Raw genomic sequence first — 17,147 nt, forward strand, 5'->3', positions numbered from 1 at the left:
TTTTGGATTTGTAGGTACTAGGAGGGCCTCAGAAAAAAAAAATAGTTAATGTCTTATTAAAGAAATGACAATTTTGCATGAGGTAAAACTCTTAATAGTGTATAAATCTTTCCTTTTGGCTAAGTCTTAATAATAATAATATGGTCATTTATAGCTAAAGAGACATATGATCAAGAGACTGTTTTATTTTACTTTTGTGATTATGATAAACATACTGAGGGCCTCAAAATAGGACCTGGCGGGCTGCGAGTTTGAGACCTCTGGTCTAGATCTTTTTGAAGGTGCAATATTCTAAATGAGGTCTCACCAGAGTCTTACTTTGGATAAGCTGGGCTCTTCATCGGCTGTTATTTACTATGGTTACTATGACGACGAGGCAGCGCTAAAGAACTACAGCTTCTCCCCGCCCCCTCACCTAAGCGTCATTGAAACGCGGGCTGAGGTCATCACGTTCGCTCTTTGCCACGAGTCACCCCATTCCTTCCTGTGTTAAGCGGAAACTGCGACAGTCCCAGAAGGGAACTCTGGAGGGCTAGAGGCTGAGGGAGGAAGTTTGTTCCCCGTGCTTTGCCGTCCTTGTAGGAGGAGGGGGCCGAGCGAGAGGCTGAGAGAGTGCCGACATGGCGTTTACGTTGTACTCTTTGATCCAGGCGGCTTTGCTTTGTGTGAATGCTATCGCTGTGCTACACGAGGAGAGGTTCCTTAGCAAGAGTGAGTAATATTGCAATTTAAAAGGCTGCCCGTTGTGGCATCGCCTGTAGGATTCTGTTTCAAATCATACGATCAAGACCAAAAAGAAACTATTATGTTGTGGTCGTCCTGATTTGCTGAATCTTTTGTTATACTTTATCATAAAATTTATTACAGCAACGTCAATAAAAAAATGCCGAACAGAAATCAGGGATTTTTTTTAAAGCCCATTGATAGCCCAGCCCGGCTTTTTTCCTCATCTATTACTGTCCTTATTCTAATCCTATCTTAATTTATGGTAATCCTGTGAGCACCTCAGTCTCTTACCCTGAATGTTATGAAGAGTAACGGAAAAGGAGAGGTTATAGGTACCTCTGATGTGGTTGATAATTGTGATAACATACTCAAGGATTTTATATATGGGCACACTGCTGAGATATGTGCCCAAAGTAATTGGCGAACGAGCTTTTAATCAACAGCTGATTATTGAGGTTAGTTGGTGCTCATTATTTGCACTTGCGTGTAGATGACAGCAAATTATTACATTACATTACATTACATTAGTGATTTCTATTCCGCCATTACCTTGCGGTTCAAGGCGGATTACATTCAAACTAAAAACAAGAATTACATTCAAATTAAAAGGAATAGAATAAGCGATGACATTGAATTTTTTAAGGTAATAAATATTGGATAAAGAGTTACCAAAGGGAAGTGGAGGTCTTTAGGAGATAAGAATAGGGTGAAATTATGGGTTTTAGATAACGTTTGATAGATAAAAGAGTATTAGACCTGTATGGTTTATGTACCTAATAAATTCACAATGTGTGTCTTGAACCTGAAGCAATGGAGGGTCACAAGGAGCTACAGTGGGAATTCAATCCAGTTCCCAGATTGTCAACCCCATTGCATTAACCATTGGGCTACTCCTCTGTATAGAGCATAAGTGGAGTGGAACACTTGGACAAATAGGATATGAGTAGTGGAAGCTGGATAGGAAATAAAGGTGACTAACCTAAATTGCACATGAAGTCAGAAAGGATACAAGAAAATATCAATGAGAATAGGTCTGGATAAAAACAATTCCTTCTACAGTATGTGCAGCTGGTGTGTATGTGAATATAGTAGACTCGCAGTTAACCGGCACCCATGAGGATTGATGCCTGATAAATTTTTGATAGTTTCTGGTTGCTTGAGAGTTACTATTAATACTGTACCCCATACCACAAACTGTTCCAGACAAACTACTACACATGTGGTATGCAAAACGTGGGCATACTCAGGTGTGGTGTGCCAAGTTTACACTTAGCGAACTGACTCGAGCTAATTAAACCTCCAAGAGAAGTACTCATAGAACTGTAACTCTGCTCAGAGGCTTGTAACTCTAAAGGGAGGGAGGTAACCCTCTTGCAGGGAACTTTTCAGTTTTTGAACCGCTTACAGTTGAAGCACTTATACTCAGTGTGATATTTGCAAAAACTATCTACTTTCGGTTGGCGGGGTCTCCTGAAGCAGTCGCCGAAACGGGGCCACGTCGGGACCCTGGAAGTTGCATGTTCTGCATTTAAGTTAAGTACAATCTTCCTGAATGCAATCATCATTATTTTTGGACTTTTAAAAATTCTGCAAAATACTCCATTTAAGTATTGAACATTTTTCAAGCCTTGTCACCCTCAAGAGTTGTACTCATTTTTACTAAAACACTATGCTATGATTTGAAATACTAACTCTTGTTTCAAGAGAGGGTTATCTCCCTCCCTTTAGAGTTACAAGCCTCTGAGCAGAGTTACAGTTCTATGAGTACTTCTCTTGGAGGTTTAATTAGCTCGAGTCAGTTCTCTCTATTGCATTTCAGCTACTTTCTGACTCTTAATTGCTACATTTTCCCTGTGTATTTGGAAACGAAGTTTACACTTAGGGCTTCTTTTACAAAGGTGCGCTAGCGGTTTTAGCACAGCGCTAGCCGCTACTGCCTCCTTTTAAACAAGCGGTAATTGGCTCATGTGCGCTATAGCACGTGATAATCTAGTGCATGCGCTAAAAACGTTAGCGCACCTTAGTAAAAGGAGCCCTTAAATTTTTACCAGAAATTGATTTTATTTTAATTTTTATTTAAAGTGTTACAGTATTTCTTAGATTTTTTTTTTTCTGGTTGCTTGAGAGTTCTGGTTAATTGAGTTCCGGTTAACAGAGAATCCACTGTAGATACTTGCTTCTTTTATTAATGAAGAGCTAAATTTTCACCTGCTTTCTGAAATGGAGATAGTCTTGGATTAAGAGAAGCCCTTCTGGGAGTATGCTCTAGAGTGTAGAGACTAGTCTAGAGAAAGAGAAGACTTGGTGGGTATCGCATCTTGATTCTCTTTGGAGAGGATGTGGATACGGATGTTCCTTGTTTGGTCTTCAGTCTTGGAGTGTAGAGGGAGATCCTGTTCCTCTGGACCATTTCCTGTAAGGGCTTTGAATATCAGACAGGGTTTTAAGTTTAGCCTTGTATCATACTGGTAGACAGTGAAGTTTTTGCAGAAATAGTATGATGTGATCATATTGCTTACAATCTTCTATCAGTCATGCTATGGCATTCAAATGACACATGGTGTAGAGACCTTTCTTATATCTTTTATTTATTAGAAAAGTTTTTTACATTGTATCATCACAAAATAAAGGATATGGAAATAAATCATACATCTAAAGGATATAAACCTTACAGGAAACATCTAAATTAGATTCCATCAAGCACACATTAATTAGAGGAAAGTGCTTATTAATCCAAGAAATACTTAAGGAAAAATAATAGGACAACATCCTAACTACCTGGACACTAAAATATCTTTATTTATCTCCTTTTTCAAAATCTGAAGCAATCAAATCTTATTTCTCATAATCTTTAAGGAGCTATTCCAACTGCATTGGGTCCCAAAAAATATGATTCTTATTCTGAAAATGTATCAAACGTTTACATGGAAATTAAAAAAACCTGCTCTAGGTTTCAATGCTAAAAAAGGCTTTCCTTCTAAGCTGTGTGGGCCTAGCCATATCAGGAAAAATCAGAACTTTATCTCTACAAAACTTTGCATTTTTGTTTTTTAAATACATCCTCATAATAAGGAGCTTTATCAGATTCATTCACACATGTAACCAAGAAAGTGGATTTAGGGGTCCTTTTATCAAGCTGCACTAGTGGGGTTAGCGCGTTGGACATTTCATCAAGTGCTAACCCCCATGGCTGGCTAAAAAAACTACGCCTGCTCAATGCAGACATTAGCGGCTAGCGCGGCAGGCAGTTTAATGCGCGTTAAACCCCTACCACAGCTTGATAAAAGGACCCTTTAGTCTGTATCACATCTTGTGAATCTTCAAGGAACTCAGTAAGGTTAAATTCATTAGATACAAGCTGGTCCACTCCCTGTTCAGTATGGAGCATTTGCTTTTGAGAAATAATATACTGAGTAGAGATCGGTAGTATATCAGCTGTCTGTAATCCTAATAGCTCTCTGAGATACTTCCTATCTCAGGTGATAAAATGTGTCATTGGAAAATTAACCAAACACAGATTTCTGGATCTTGCAACATTTCCATTGCTTCCAGTTTGAAGTGATGACGTAAAAAAGAGTTGCTAGTTAGATGCCTGCTTTTCAAGTGAAACCATTGTTTATCAAGATTTTGAATATTGGAGGCCACATATTCCAGTTTTTCAACAACTTCTTTTGAAAAAACTTGGGTCTAATTAGTAGCTGATTTCAACATACACTCCATCCTTGAATTTAATTGCCACAAATCCTTTAAAGAAACTTTCTGTGGTGATTCTTCTGAAACCTCAGTAATACTTAATAAATTGGTAAATACTTGAGGCATTTTCAAATAGGAAATCCCTAAAAAGTAGACTGAGGTTCAGATGCTTCCAATGAAGCTACTTTAGGACTTACTTCAGATCTTAATCCACCAGGAAGCTCTGGAGGGAGAGGAGGAGTGTGATCAGGAGAGTTAAGCAAAGCCCCCAATATTGACTCTAATCTATTTGAGGTAAAGGTATGAGGTCACATGGCGGTCCATAAGACCTGATGTTACTGAAGTAAACATGCATGCCTTACCCTTATGCTTCCCCATAATTAAATAATAAAGGAAAAACTTACCTTTTGCTCCCTCATGGCTTCAAGGGCCTTGCATGCCCCTTAGGGATTGCCACTTTTAATTGTGTGATTAATCGCAATTGCAAGTTTTAATCAAAATGCAACTCTAAATAAAATTAAAGATTGAAAAGAAATACAAAATAACAAATTGCAAATTAAACAATCTAAAACAGCATGCAGAATGGCTATGGACAGCCTTATGGTTTTCAGAGCCTACTTCAGAAATGCAGCCCTGTTATAAATGCTTACTCACCACCCTTCATCCTGACTAGATGATCAGGGTAGCTTACAAATTAATGCAAGTTGACTGATCTTTTTGCTAGAGGGAAGACAGCAGAGAACAGTAAAAGGGCCACCGTTAAAGGAAAGATCAAATAATCAGATTTTCACAATAAGTATAATTAAAATTGTTGTTTTTGTTTTATTTAGTTGGTTGGGGTGCAGACCAAGGAATTGGAGGCTTTGGAGAAGAACCGGGAGTTAAATCACAACTAATGAACCTTATTCGCTCTGTTCGAACTGTTATGAGAGGTAAGACCTAAAAGGCTGACGGGATGTTGGTGGTTTCAGTCCTGCACAGTAGATTTTAAAGCTTTTATTATCAAGGCGCCATTGTTGGGACAAGCCTAACAATTTCACTAAAAGCTTACTAATACTTGACAATCCTCACATGAACTCCTGGTACTCCTCTGTAGCAGACTAATATCCTCTCTCCTCACAAAACAGGAAACGTGCCTCTGTTCAAGAGGAGAGGGGGAAATATATAGAAAAGCTGAGCTTCAGACACAAATTTTAGAAGGTAGAATAAAAATTACGTAGTCACTTTTTTTTTGGAGGGGGTGCTTATTTTTTGCTATTTCATATCTACTCTGGAGGTGGGAACAGTCAATGGCATAATGGTGGGGGGGAGGACCGCCCCAGGCGCTGTCTCATTGGGGGCACCAATACCTCTTCCTCTCTGCCCATCCACCTCTTCAGAATCTTCACTGGCAGCAAGCAGCATTTCTAAGCTGCTGCTGATGCCAGTCTCAGTTTTCCTTCTTCTACTGCTAATTGTTTCTATAGCACTACTAGACATACGCAGCACAGTACACAGTACATCAAACCATAGAAGAGACAGTCCCTCCTCAAAAGAGCTTACAATCTAATCAAGGCAATCTGGACAAGAAAGTGCATTTATACATAGTGCTCAGGTGGGGGAATGATAAGACAGATATTGGTGTTTAGAGGGTGGGTTGGAGTTTGGAATTGAAAGCAGATTCAAAGAAGTGGGCTTTGAGTCTGGATTTGAAGACTGCCAGAGACGGAGTTTGACGTACCAAGTTCCAGGCATACGGTGCAACAAAGTAGAAGGGACAGAATCTAGAGTTGGATATAGAGGAGGAGGGTACAAATAATAGAAAGATATCTGATAAGCGGAGTGCTCGGGAGGGGGGAGGGGGGGAGAGAGAGAGGAGAGATACTGAGGAACGAATACACTTGTAGGTCAGTAAGAGAAGTTTGAACTGTACGCAGAAATGGATAGGGAGCCAATGAAGTGACTTGAGGAGAGGGGTTGGGTAAAGCGACCTTGACTGAATTTGAGGCATGCAGCAGAGTTCTGAACAGACTGAAGGGGAGAGAGATAGTTTTGTGGAAGGCCAGTGAGAAGCAGGCTGCAGTAGTCTAGGTGATGAGGGTATGGGCGAGGGTCTTGGCAGTGTGCTCATAAAGGAAGGATCTGATTTTTAGCAATATGATAGAGAAAGAAACGACAGGTTTTGGCAGTCTGTCAGATATGTAAAGGAGATGAGTCAAAGATTACCCCAAGGTTGCAAGCCAACGAGACAGGAAGGATGAGGGTGTTCACAGAAATAGAGAACGGGGAAAGAGGAGAGAGGGGTTTAGGTGGAACGATAAGGAGCACAGTCTTGGCCATGTATAATTTTAGATGACGGTGAGGCATCCAGATAGCGATGTCAGACAAGCAGGTTGAAACCCGGGACTGAATGTCAAGATTTCAGGTATAGAGAGAGAGAGAAATCTGCGAGTCATCAGCATAGATGTGATACTGAAAGCCATGGAAAGAAGTGTTGATGGAAAAAAGAGGTGGTCCGGCCGATTGTGGTGGAGGAGGAGGATCCACTACAACTAGGGGTGCAATGGAAAAGATAGGAAGAAAACCATGCGATAAAAGAGCTCTGAAATCCAGATGGGACCAGGTAGTGACGTCGGAGGGAGATTCAAGGCCAGCATGAGCAGCACCTAGGAACTGCTTGCTGCCGGCAACATTTTGAAGAGGTGGGAAGAATATGCGGGAGTGTGCATGGCAATTAATGCCAGATGCCACCACCCTCCTTCGCCACGCCGCTGGGAACAGTGCCAGTCAATGGTGTCAACTATTGGGCCCAGGCCAGCATAAGGTGCTAATTTAAGTGCCAGGATGTTTTCCGCCCTTGCCAACTTCCTCTGTCATCAGTAGTGCCACAGAAAGAACACACTTTTACAAGACAGGATGTTTAGTTCCTTCCCTCAAGTATTGCCTACAAAACCCTCAAACACAATTGGCACTGCATACTCTCCTGTTTTCTAACATTTCCTCTTTTTTCCCCCTTTCTCACCCCTTCCTATCTTCCTTTTTTTCTATCCACCATTATATAGGTAAGCGCAGTACATGCATCTGCTTTTTTTTCTCACTAATTCTCTTCCCCTCCCCCTTATTTATTTTTATTTATTATCCCTCTGCCATATGCTTCTCTGTCATTTCCACACCTTACCCTCTCACCAGCCATAAGGGTTGTTCACTTGTAATCTTCTGACTGAGCTGAAAACACAAAAAAGCAGGAGGAAACTGTAGACCAGTGCAGAAAACAAACCTACTGTTGCTCTACACTTGTGTTTAAAATAATGCAATAACTGCAAATGATCTGTTATTAAACGCTCATGGTTATGCTGTATATCTATTCTGTAATTGTTTTCTTTTTTGCAGTGCCATTAATAGTAGTGAATTCAGTTACAATTGTGTTGCTGTTGCTCTTTGGCTAGAAGATGATGCTCAGGAGAAATTACTTGGCAGCCTTAACCAGAGAGAGACCAGCAAGAGCCATCACACTAAATGTTACCAAGATGCAAGACAGACACATCGCACACATCAATCATTTTCAAGCCTATAATTTTTTTTGTTTTCATTTTTGGTCCCACAGTGGCAGTTATTGGCCAGGAACCACAAACCACAGTTCTGTGCAGAAGATGACTAGTGTGGACTGTTTGTATGGCCACCAGCAATCACTGTTGAGCATTGGAAAAGACTTCCTTTCCTCAGGTGCTGTGAACACCTCAACAGCATCTCCAGCTGACCTAGGGAACAAAAACCATGTGTTCTTTTCACAGTAATGCGCAATTCTTTCCACCAGGCTAGGCCCTCCCCCCATATATTTCCTTATAAACTCCTGATGCAGTTTTGTTATGTTCAGACATCAGGGTTGGGGCCGGATAAAAGCACAGGGCTCCCCTCAATGCATTTTATTAATGAATGTTAATAGTATAAACTTGTATGTTATAATGGTTGTTAAAAGGGGGACTGGGGAATTTTTGTGCCTTTTAATAAGGGATGCTCAGATTTGATCATTTACAGATTGAGCGTATCTTGCTGGCGCAATATATGGTAATATTGATGCATGTGAGCAATCTTGTATACATCTTTTCAGGCCACTTAGGACCCTCCTCCAGATGTGCTTAGAAGAAAGGGCCTTGGGTCTCAAAAGCATATGCGCAACCAAGGTCCCTGATAGCCACAAATAGATCTCGTACATATTCATTGTGGAAATCTTGAAAACTCAACTGGGTTTGTGGCCTTTTAGGACTGTGATTGTGCACACCTGTTCTGATAATTAGTTTTGTTGGTTCAGTAACAGATGTTATAATCTGCAGGGTTAATATGGCTTGTAGAACCCTGCACTGCATAATCTTTTGATCGGTCTGTAACAAAGGGAATGCCTAGGAGCATATCATCTTTACAAAAGTAAGATCAAGTTTAAGCTAAAAGACTACTGCAATACATATGCAAAATTTAAATGAGATAAGGAACCTATTTCTATTCCAGGAATAAATGAGACTATTGGGAGGTTTATATAGTCATAAATCTTGGTCAATCAAGGTTACTAGTTTCAACTTTCAGCTTGTGTAAGATACCCTATGTAGTTGGTTATGTCTTTGAGGATTGAGTCTTAAGGAAGCACTGAATGGAAGAAGCTAATATTAAACTGAAAGCCCAAACGGCAATGAAATGGTAACCTCCATCAAACTCTTGATTAAGACCTTGCACTCCAGGACATATTTACTGCAGACAAGGAATTACCACTCCAAGCCTGACTGATTTACTCTTCCTAAATATGACACATGCTGAATGGAGTCTAAGGTTTGAATTAGGCTCTGAGAATATTTACCAGTTAATCTGAGCTTTAAGTACTTGCCCCCTACCACCCCTTAGTTTTATGTCTGTCAAATTGCCATCTACCACATTGGAGTCTGTTGTATGCTGAAGCTGGCTTGAGCTGTACCGAAATTAAAAAAAAAAAAACTGCACACACTTCCCAATCATAATTTATTTCAAAATGCAGAGAAGTGTTTCAGACTCTTTTTAGAGAGTCGGTGCTTTATGAAATGAAAACAATTCAGTCCTGTTATGTATCTAATGTAGGTCTGTTGCAATTGAGCCCCTCTCAACTTTATCCTCTTGTAGATGCATTCTATCTTGATTATTATACTTGTTCAAAAAGAGTTTTCTACAGGTTTGCTCTTATGCCTAGTTATTGGCTCACCCTAAATAAATGTTTCTAGAAAATGGTTTAAACCAAAGTTTAAAAGTGTGCAATCCATCTGTTGAAGTATTTTACAGAATTGTCCTAATTTGTATTCAATATTTGTAAATAAAATAAAATTGGAAAGTCTTTTGTGCATAGAGTATAAATACAATTTCTGGGGGTTTTTTGAGATGGTGACTAAATGAAATGAATATCATTATTTGCACTGGTACACAAGTATAAGGTTCAACCCATTTTGCTTTTTTCATACTATGAGTACTGTATACGCTGAGACAAGTAGGAAGGTGAAAAAATACACAAGGACATTCCTGACCCTAATTTGGTGATTTAGGGCTAGATGCATTAAACAGTTGTTGTTGACCACTGTTGACCGATTTTTAATTTTTTTGACTGACTCTGGAACAGTCATTCATGTTCCAACAAGTTTCCATGCAAATGATTTGCACAGAGGTTCACTGTAATCCTGTCCCACCAGTCGCTCAGAGATAGACTTGAGACACTTGCATAGAGCCAATTTAGGGAAGCCTGAACAGCTGAGCGGCAGGGGAAAGCCCCAAAGCAGCCTCCTGCCACTAGCTGTTAGGGCTTTTTTCTTTTTTTAATGGCACAGATGTGTATGTGTTGCACACGCACAAAATCTGCCCCATTAAAAAAAATACTATGCCGGCTCCCCCGCTCCCTTCCTAAAAAAAAAATCAGCAGAAGGGATGCCCACTCCCTCCTGCCACCAGATACCCCCCCCCCCACACACACACCAACCTAAACCTCCCTTGAACCTGGAAAATAATTAACAGCAGGAGGGATGCCCAGTTCCTCCTGCTTACTGCAAAATGGAAGACCTTCCCCTTCCCAGTCAAGCCAATCAGGGTCTTAGATCCCTCCTTCTATCCCCAGAAGATTTATGGTCGCTTGTGTAGCTAACTGTAATGCTTGAGGCGATGCAGCTTTTATTAGCCAATCATCTAGGTAAGGAAACACTTGAAATCCATGTGTCCGAAGGGTTGCGGCTACTACAACTAGGCATTTTATGAATACTCTGAGAGAAGAAAGCACTTTGTATTGGAGATGATGATGTCCGACACGAAAGAGAAAGTACTTTCTGTGGGCTGGATGTATGGGGATGCAAGTATAGGCCTTTTTGAGGTCTAGATAGCACTGCCAGTCATTTCTGTCCAGAAGTGGTACAGAGTTGCTAGGGATAGCAAGCAAAATTTCTCTTTGATTAAGTATTTGTTGAGAGCTCGGAAGTCAAGAATAGGACGAAGACCTCCCATCGTCTTTGGGATTAAGAAGTACTTTGAGTGGAACCCCTGGCTTTTCTGAGAAAGGGGAACTGGCTCTATGGCATTGAGTTGCAGAAGAACTTTGATTTCCTGAAGAAGGGAACTCTGTTGAGACTTGAAAGAGGACTCTTGGAGAGATTTGAGTGAAGAGCAAGGAGTAACCCTCCTGTATGGCTTTTAGAACGCAAGCATCTGTTGCAACGAGAGTCCAATGTTGATGTTACAAGAGAAGATGACTACTGAAAAGTTGTGGAGGGGGTAGAGTAGGATGAATTGTGACTATGCTCTCTAGAAAGCTGTCAAAAAGACTGAGTCGATTTTTGTGGAGCAGACATCTGAGGTCATTGAGTCTTCTGAGGTGGAGGTTTAAAAGAGGACGAGGTTGCTGGATAGAGCCTCTTATATGGAGTATAAGATTGCTTTTGGTAAGACTTGGAAGGCTGAGTCGAGGAAGATAGAGTAGTCATGCTCTGCTGATATCGAGTGAGTTTTTGTGTTGTTTCCTCTACTTTATGCCCAAACAGGAAATATTCTACAGATGTTCCTGGACGTTGATATCAAGATCAGAAACTTGAAGCTAGGCTAACCGTTTCATGGCTATGGACATAGCAGATGCCCTGGACGTAATGTCGAAGGCATCAAAAAATGATCTAGCCATGAACTTAGATTGTAGACTAGGCGATTAATCAAACTATATAATAAACTTGGAAACTTGGTTTGGAAGAAATTATGAGTAATTTCCTGAAACTCTAAAAGACGATCAGGTGGAAGAAACTGCTCAAAATCAGCAAGATGCTTTATGAACTGTTTGAAATAAAAAATTATAGCTGAGAACTCTACTAGATAGCAACGCATTTTGAAAAAGACGGCACCCAAACTTATCCAATGGTCAACCTTCCTCTTCAAAGAGTCAAAATATGAAGGGGTAGTAAAAATACACATTACAGTGCTACTAATTTCCAAGAAGATGGCCACGGGCACGTGGAAAACTGGTTTTAGCTTTTCTAGTGACGTTTTGGGGAGTATTTTTACTACCCCTTCATATTTTGACTCTTTGAATACCCTTACTTTGAATACTGACAATAGTGATGAAATCTTCAAAACTCTCAAAAATGTGATTAATATAGAACTTAACAGCTCAATATTAACCGAATACTGCAAGGTTGAAAGAATCCCCAGGGGTCTGAGAATTCTAAAAGAACCCCAAATGCACGAGGAAGCTAAAATGAGTGCTCCCTGCTGGAACCCTTGAAAAAGCCATTGTAGGCGAAACGGGTCCCGTCGGGCAGTATTGCTTGGAGCAAGAATGTTTAATGAAGAATTTTCAATAAAGAAATGAGAAGAAAGATACAAGTTGGTCTGTCTCTCCATTTTATACTTTTTCCTGCTGAGTGAGGATTTGTTTGGTTGGGGGTTGTAACCCTCCACATTTTACTGTAAACTGAACTTTTTCCCTAAAAACAGGGAAAAAGTTCCGTTTTCAGTAAAATGTGGGGGGTTACAATGCGGCGCGATGTCTATTAAGTAAAGTGGGGGGTTCCCCCCCACGCCCCCCCGTCGGAGCCCTAAAAACTAATTTAGAGCGGCGTGGCGGCGCACGCTGCGTTCAATTGTCTGGGCGTGCCTTTGTCCCGGCGCGCTTTTGACCTGACACCGCTTTCATCAGATTCTTAAAGGGGTCTGTGACTCAAAAATGGTTAAGAATCACTGCTGTAGAGGAATTTCTCAGTGCTCTGTTGGAGGAGAATGATGTCAAAGTAAACATTGTTCGCTCAGCCTGGTGACATCCCACAGACACCTCCAACACCTTCTGACCACAGTTCATCTTCATATCATGCACTGTAGATAATAACTCACACTCAGGAAACCTACCCTCTTGACAAACCTGTTCTGAAAATTAGAAAGGGTAAACTCAAAAGGTATTAAGACGGAATTTAGCTGCTTTATTGGCACCTAGAAAGGCAACCACGATGCATAAAGAGCTCTTATACAGTAACATCAGAAACATTATTAGAGAATTCTTACACTGGTATAAAAAAGGATTTCACTACCTGCAAAGAACTCAATAACAGCAAATTTAAGAACACAAGGCAAATCAGCCATGAGATATGTAAGAGTTAACTTGTCACAAACTGGGGGAGGGGGAAGCTTTACCATGACTGGGATTTAGTTATACCGGCTATAATCTGTTCAGGAAAGCCAGGATAGGAAGAAAAGGAGGTGTGGGGAGCGGTGTTATATGTTAAAGATTATGTTAAAGTCACACAATTGCAGGATTTGCAGGGTAAGGAAGAGGGATTATGGGATGATCTGGAAAGGGAATGGAAAATGTATTTACATTGGTGTGATATGCAGTCTTCCTTCACAAACAGAAGTGGACAGAGATTTAATAGTAGAAATTCAAAATACAGCTGTAAAAGGGGAAGTACCACTAATAGGTGATTTTAACATGCCAGATGTTGATTGGGGTAACCCTATTGTGGGATTTAAAAGTAGGGAGATCCTAGATTTTCTGCAAAGAGAATGCATGGATGTTCCAGCAGTTGGTAATGGAACCCACGCTGAATGGGGCCATACTAGACTTATACACAGGGAAAGTGTTTTTGATGTTATACCGTGTTTCCCCAAAAATAAGCCCTAGTCCCAGGATTTGCCAACTGTTCAACCAGCCCCACCCACCCCCCACCCCCAGGACAGGAGATTGCTCTGAGGAAAGGGATGTTACCAGTGGTGTGCCTCAAGGTTCGGTTCTTATGGCCTGTTCTTTTTAACATTTTTGTAAGCGATGATTATGTGGAAAAGTGATGATTATATGGAAAAGTGATGTTAGCAATGCCACTATTTTCAGGTCTCCAATGACCTCCCAGTCCTACTCAGCATACTTCAAGGCGCCTAGTAAAGTCTTAATGCTGTTTGAGGTGCACTGAGTGAGCAAATAAAAGAGATGAACACTTGTTCCTGTTATGGAACAGCACCTCCAACAAAATGGTCACATGGTGGCAGAAGCGGAACTCATCTTGATGGGTTAAATAAGGGGAAAAAGTTTGGTGATGCTTCCTCTGATCTGTGACTTGCAGAATTTCATCCAAGTTCTACTGCTTGAGTCTAGACTCAAAATGGCCCCTAAGTAGGGTTGCCAGATTTTCCAATCAGAAAATCCAGACCTCTAGACCTGCCCCCCAATCCCGCCCACTGCTGCCTTGTCGGGCAGGAAATCCGCGCATGCACGGACTTACTCCCTGTCCGATGCGATTTGAGGAGGCTTTTCAAAACCCGGACAAAGGGCCGGATTTCGAAAAGCTGTCTGGACCCTCAGACATGTACTCAAAAGGAGGATATGTCTGGAGAAATCCACACATATGGTAACCCTACCCCTAAGTTTACCGAGCTTGCAATCAATTTAGAATGTAATTTAAAAAACAGGTAAATTTCAAAATATCGATGTCCTGATCACAAAAGTTACAGGCCATTTTCTATGCTTCTTGTGTCATAGTAATTAAGATATAAAATAAAATTTTGTTACAGATGGTAAAGGAGTCTATCGCAAAAAAAACCATACTGTATGTATGAAGTCATTAGTAAACTAACCTATTCATCAATTAATTTGTAATGCACAGCGGCGGTAAAAAGGGTGAACAAAATACTAGGAATGATTATGAAAGGGATCACAAACAGATCGGAGGTTATCATGCTGCTGTACCGGGCCATGGTACGCCCTCACCTGGAATACTGCATCCAGCACTGGTCGCCGTACATGAAGAAGGACACGGTACTACTCGAAAGGGTCCAGAGAAGAGCAACTAAAATGGTTAAGGGGCTGGAGGAGTCGCCGTACAGTGAGAGATTAGAGAAACTGGGCCTCTTCTCCCTTGAAAAGAGGAGACTGAGAGGGGACATGATCGAAACATTCAAGATAATGAAGGGAATAGACTTAGTAAATAAAGACAGGTTGTTCACCCTCTCCAAGGTAGAGAGAATGAGAGGGCACTCTCTAAAGTTAAAAGGGGATAGATTCCGTACAAACGTAAGGAAGTTCTTTTTCACCCAGAGAGTGGTGGAACACTGGAATGCTCTTCCGGAGGCTGTTATAGGGGAAAACACCCTCCAGGGATTCAAGACAAAGTTAGACAAGTTCCTGCTGAACCAGAACGTACGCAGGTTCTGGTAGGCTCACAATCTATCTAGTGTACCTGGGTTAATGAGGGGAGGGAGGGGCTGTTGGAACTGGGTGTATTGCCCAGGGTCACGAGCAGTATGGGTTTGAGCATGCAAGCTCAGCGTGCTGAGGCTGTGGTTTTGGCCACTGTGCATACTCTCTCCTTATGCACTTGTAGTAATGAATCCTTTGTGTTTAAGAAGCCAAATTAATTATCAACATCTCCAAGGGGTCCTTTTACTAAGGCGTGCTAGCCATTTTAGCGTGCGCTAAAAATTAGCATATGCCAATGCGTCCATAGGATATAATGGACGCGTTAGCACATGTTAGCTTTTAGAGTGTGCTAAATCGGCTAGCGCACCTTAGTAAAAGGACCAACAAGTGGGGTTCAAACTAGAAAATGACACGGGGGAACTCAATGTCCCCATCCTGTCTCCGTGAGTTTTGTTGCTGGCCCTGCCCCATTCCTGTAAGCTCTGCCTTAACCGCACAAGCCTCCAACACATGATTTTAAAGGGTTTCAGGCTTGTGCAGACGAGGACGGAGCTTAGGCATTGGTGGAATGAGGCATTATGACATCACAATCTGAGCTCTAGAATGTTTCTGCTTATGATTTTAAAGTGTTTGAGGCTTGTGCAGATGAGGACAGAGCTTAGGCATTGGTGGAATGAGGCATTATGACATCACAATCTGAGCTCTAGAATGTTGCTACTTATGATTTTAAAGTGTTCCAGGCTTGCAGAAAGAGGGACGGGACGGGAAAACTTTGTCCCGTATCCTTCTCTAGATAAGACGCTAAACAACCGCGTATCCTATATGGAAACTTGTCTGGTTTGACGTCGCCGTCATTAGCCCAGCAGCAAAGTTGCTCGAGAGCGATAATTACTCCCCCCGACTGGATTCTTGTTCTCAGCTGCGTCCCGTTCTACAAGAAACCGGAAGCTGCGTCAGAGGGGGCGGGACGCGGGTAAGAAAAGCGTCAGGGTCTGGGGCGCTTCGTATACGGCGACTTTAAAGACAAGCTCGAAGGTAGGACGCGGAAGTGGGGGGTGTTTGCGAGCAAGACGAGAGTTAGGGGGAGTGAAAAGACAGACGCCCACTCGTGGGCGTGTGACATGGGGGGGAGTAGATGGGCTGCTCCCTAGGAATACTCTTTTGATGCTGCTTGTTGTGTGACTTTATTTAGCTGCGCTTTCAGCTCAAACGGAATTAGCCAGGCAGGGTACAAAAAGATACCCTGGTAGGGGGGGGGGGGAGGGTGCGCTGCTATTTGAGCACTTTCAAACCCGCCGTGAGCACCCTTGAAGGGTGGCCGGGCGCCCAGTTTTTGGGGGGACAGAACGGCCCCACCTTTCGCCCGACATGTCTGCCTCCCCTGGCGATCGGGCATCTTACAGTGTCACTCCTCAATCTCCCAGTCCATTCTTAAAATCTTTATCGTGTATAAAATTGCTGAGGCTGGGCGAGTATGGCTTTTTTGTAGTGATATGCTGGAGGTTCTTATACCTGTTGCAAAAGCTGGCTCCAAGCCTTCCTGTTCTGCTTAGGCAGCATCAGGTCAGAGGGGAAGTTTGGGGCCATGTGCAACAGGTATGAGTCGGTGCTCCCTACTAGCAAGAGCTGAAGACTAAATCACAACCCTGTCCAGTCAAGTTTTCGGGATAGCCCTAATGAATATGCATGAGAGAAATTTGTATATAATGGAGGTGACAGGTATGCAGATCTGCTCTATGCATATTCATTAGGGCTATCTTGAAAACCTGACTGGCTGGTGATCCCCCAGGATAGGTTTGGGAACCAATGCTTTAAAAGGTTTAGGGGTTGAGGGAGTGGAGGGAGAGATGCCTGGATTCCTCTGCCAGCCATCTCAGTGTGCTGCTATTGAGTGGGTGGATCTGTGCACACTTGAGCTCACCTACCGGTGATTCTGCCACTGCTCTTTATTTGCAAAGACCCTATATGGAGGCACATCATTGGTTCTTTTAAGCAAGTGCTGTACAGAAAGAAACAGTGCAAGGGGCTGGAGGAGCTGCCGTACAGCATAAGATAGAGAAACTGGGCCTCTTCTCCCTCGAACAAGGTACTG

At 42.0% G+C, this 17,147-nt stretch overlaps 2 protein-coding genes across 3 annotated transcripts in view; both read left to right on the forward strand.

Annotated features, from left to right (window-relative positions):
- Positions 1-451: 451 nt before the first annotated feature.
- IER3IP1 (immediate early response 3 interacting protein 1) lies at positions 452-9,755 on the forward strand. Its single transcript, XM_033934898.1, has 3 exons — positions 452-711; positions 5,250-5,351; positions 7,789-9,755. Exons 1-3 carry the CDS (start codon positions 621-623, stop codon positions 7,842-7,844), a joined length of 249 nt encoding a protein of 82 aa, XP_033790789.1. The 5' UTR covers positions 452-620; the 3' UTR covers positions 7,845-9,755.
- Positions 9,756-15,942: 6,187 nt separating this feature from the next.
- The window catches only part of HDHD2 (haloacid dehalogenase like hydrolase domain containing 2), a 78,923-nt gene continuing 77,718 nt past the window's right edge, over positions 15,943-17,147 (forward strand). Inside the window, exon 1 of one of the 2 annotated variants that reach the window (XM_033934879.1) lies at positions 15,943-16,090. The gene's annotated coding sequence lies outside the window, so the exon portion shown is untranslated. The remainder of the gene's footprint in view (positions 16,091-17,147) is intronic. The other variant, XM_033934886.1, reaches the window with a different exon arrangement.

Source organism: Geotrypetes seraphini, chromosome 1, assembly GCF_902459505.1.
Source record: "Geotrypetes seraphini chromosome 1, aGeoSer1.1, whole genome shotgun sequence".
NCBI lineage: Eukaryota > Metazoa > Chordata > Amphibia > Gymnophiona > Dermophiidae > Geotrypetes > Geotrypetes seraphini.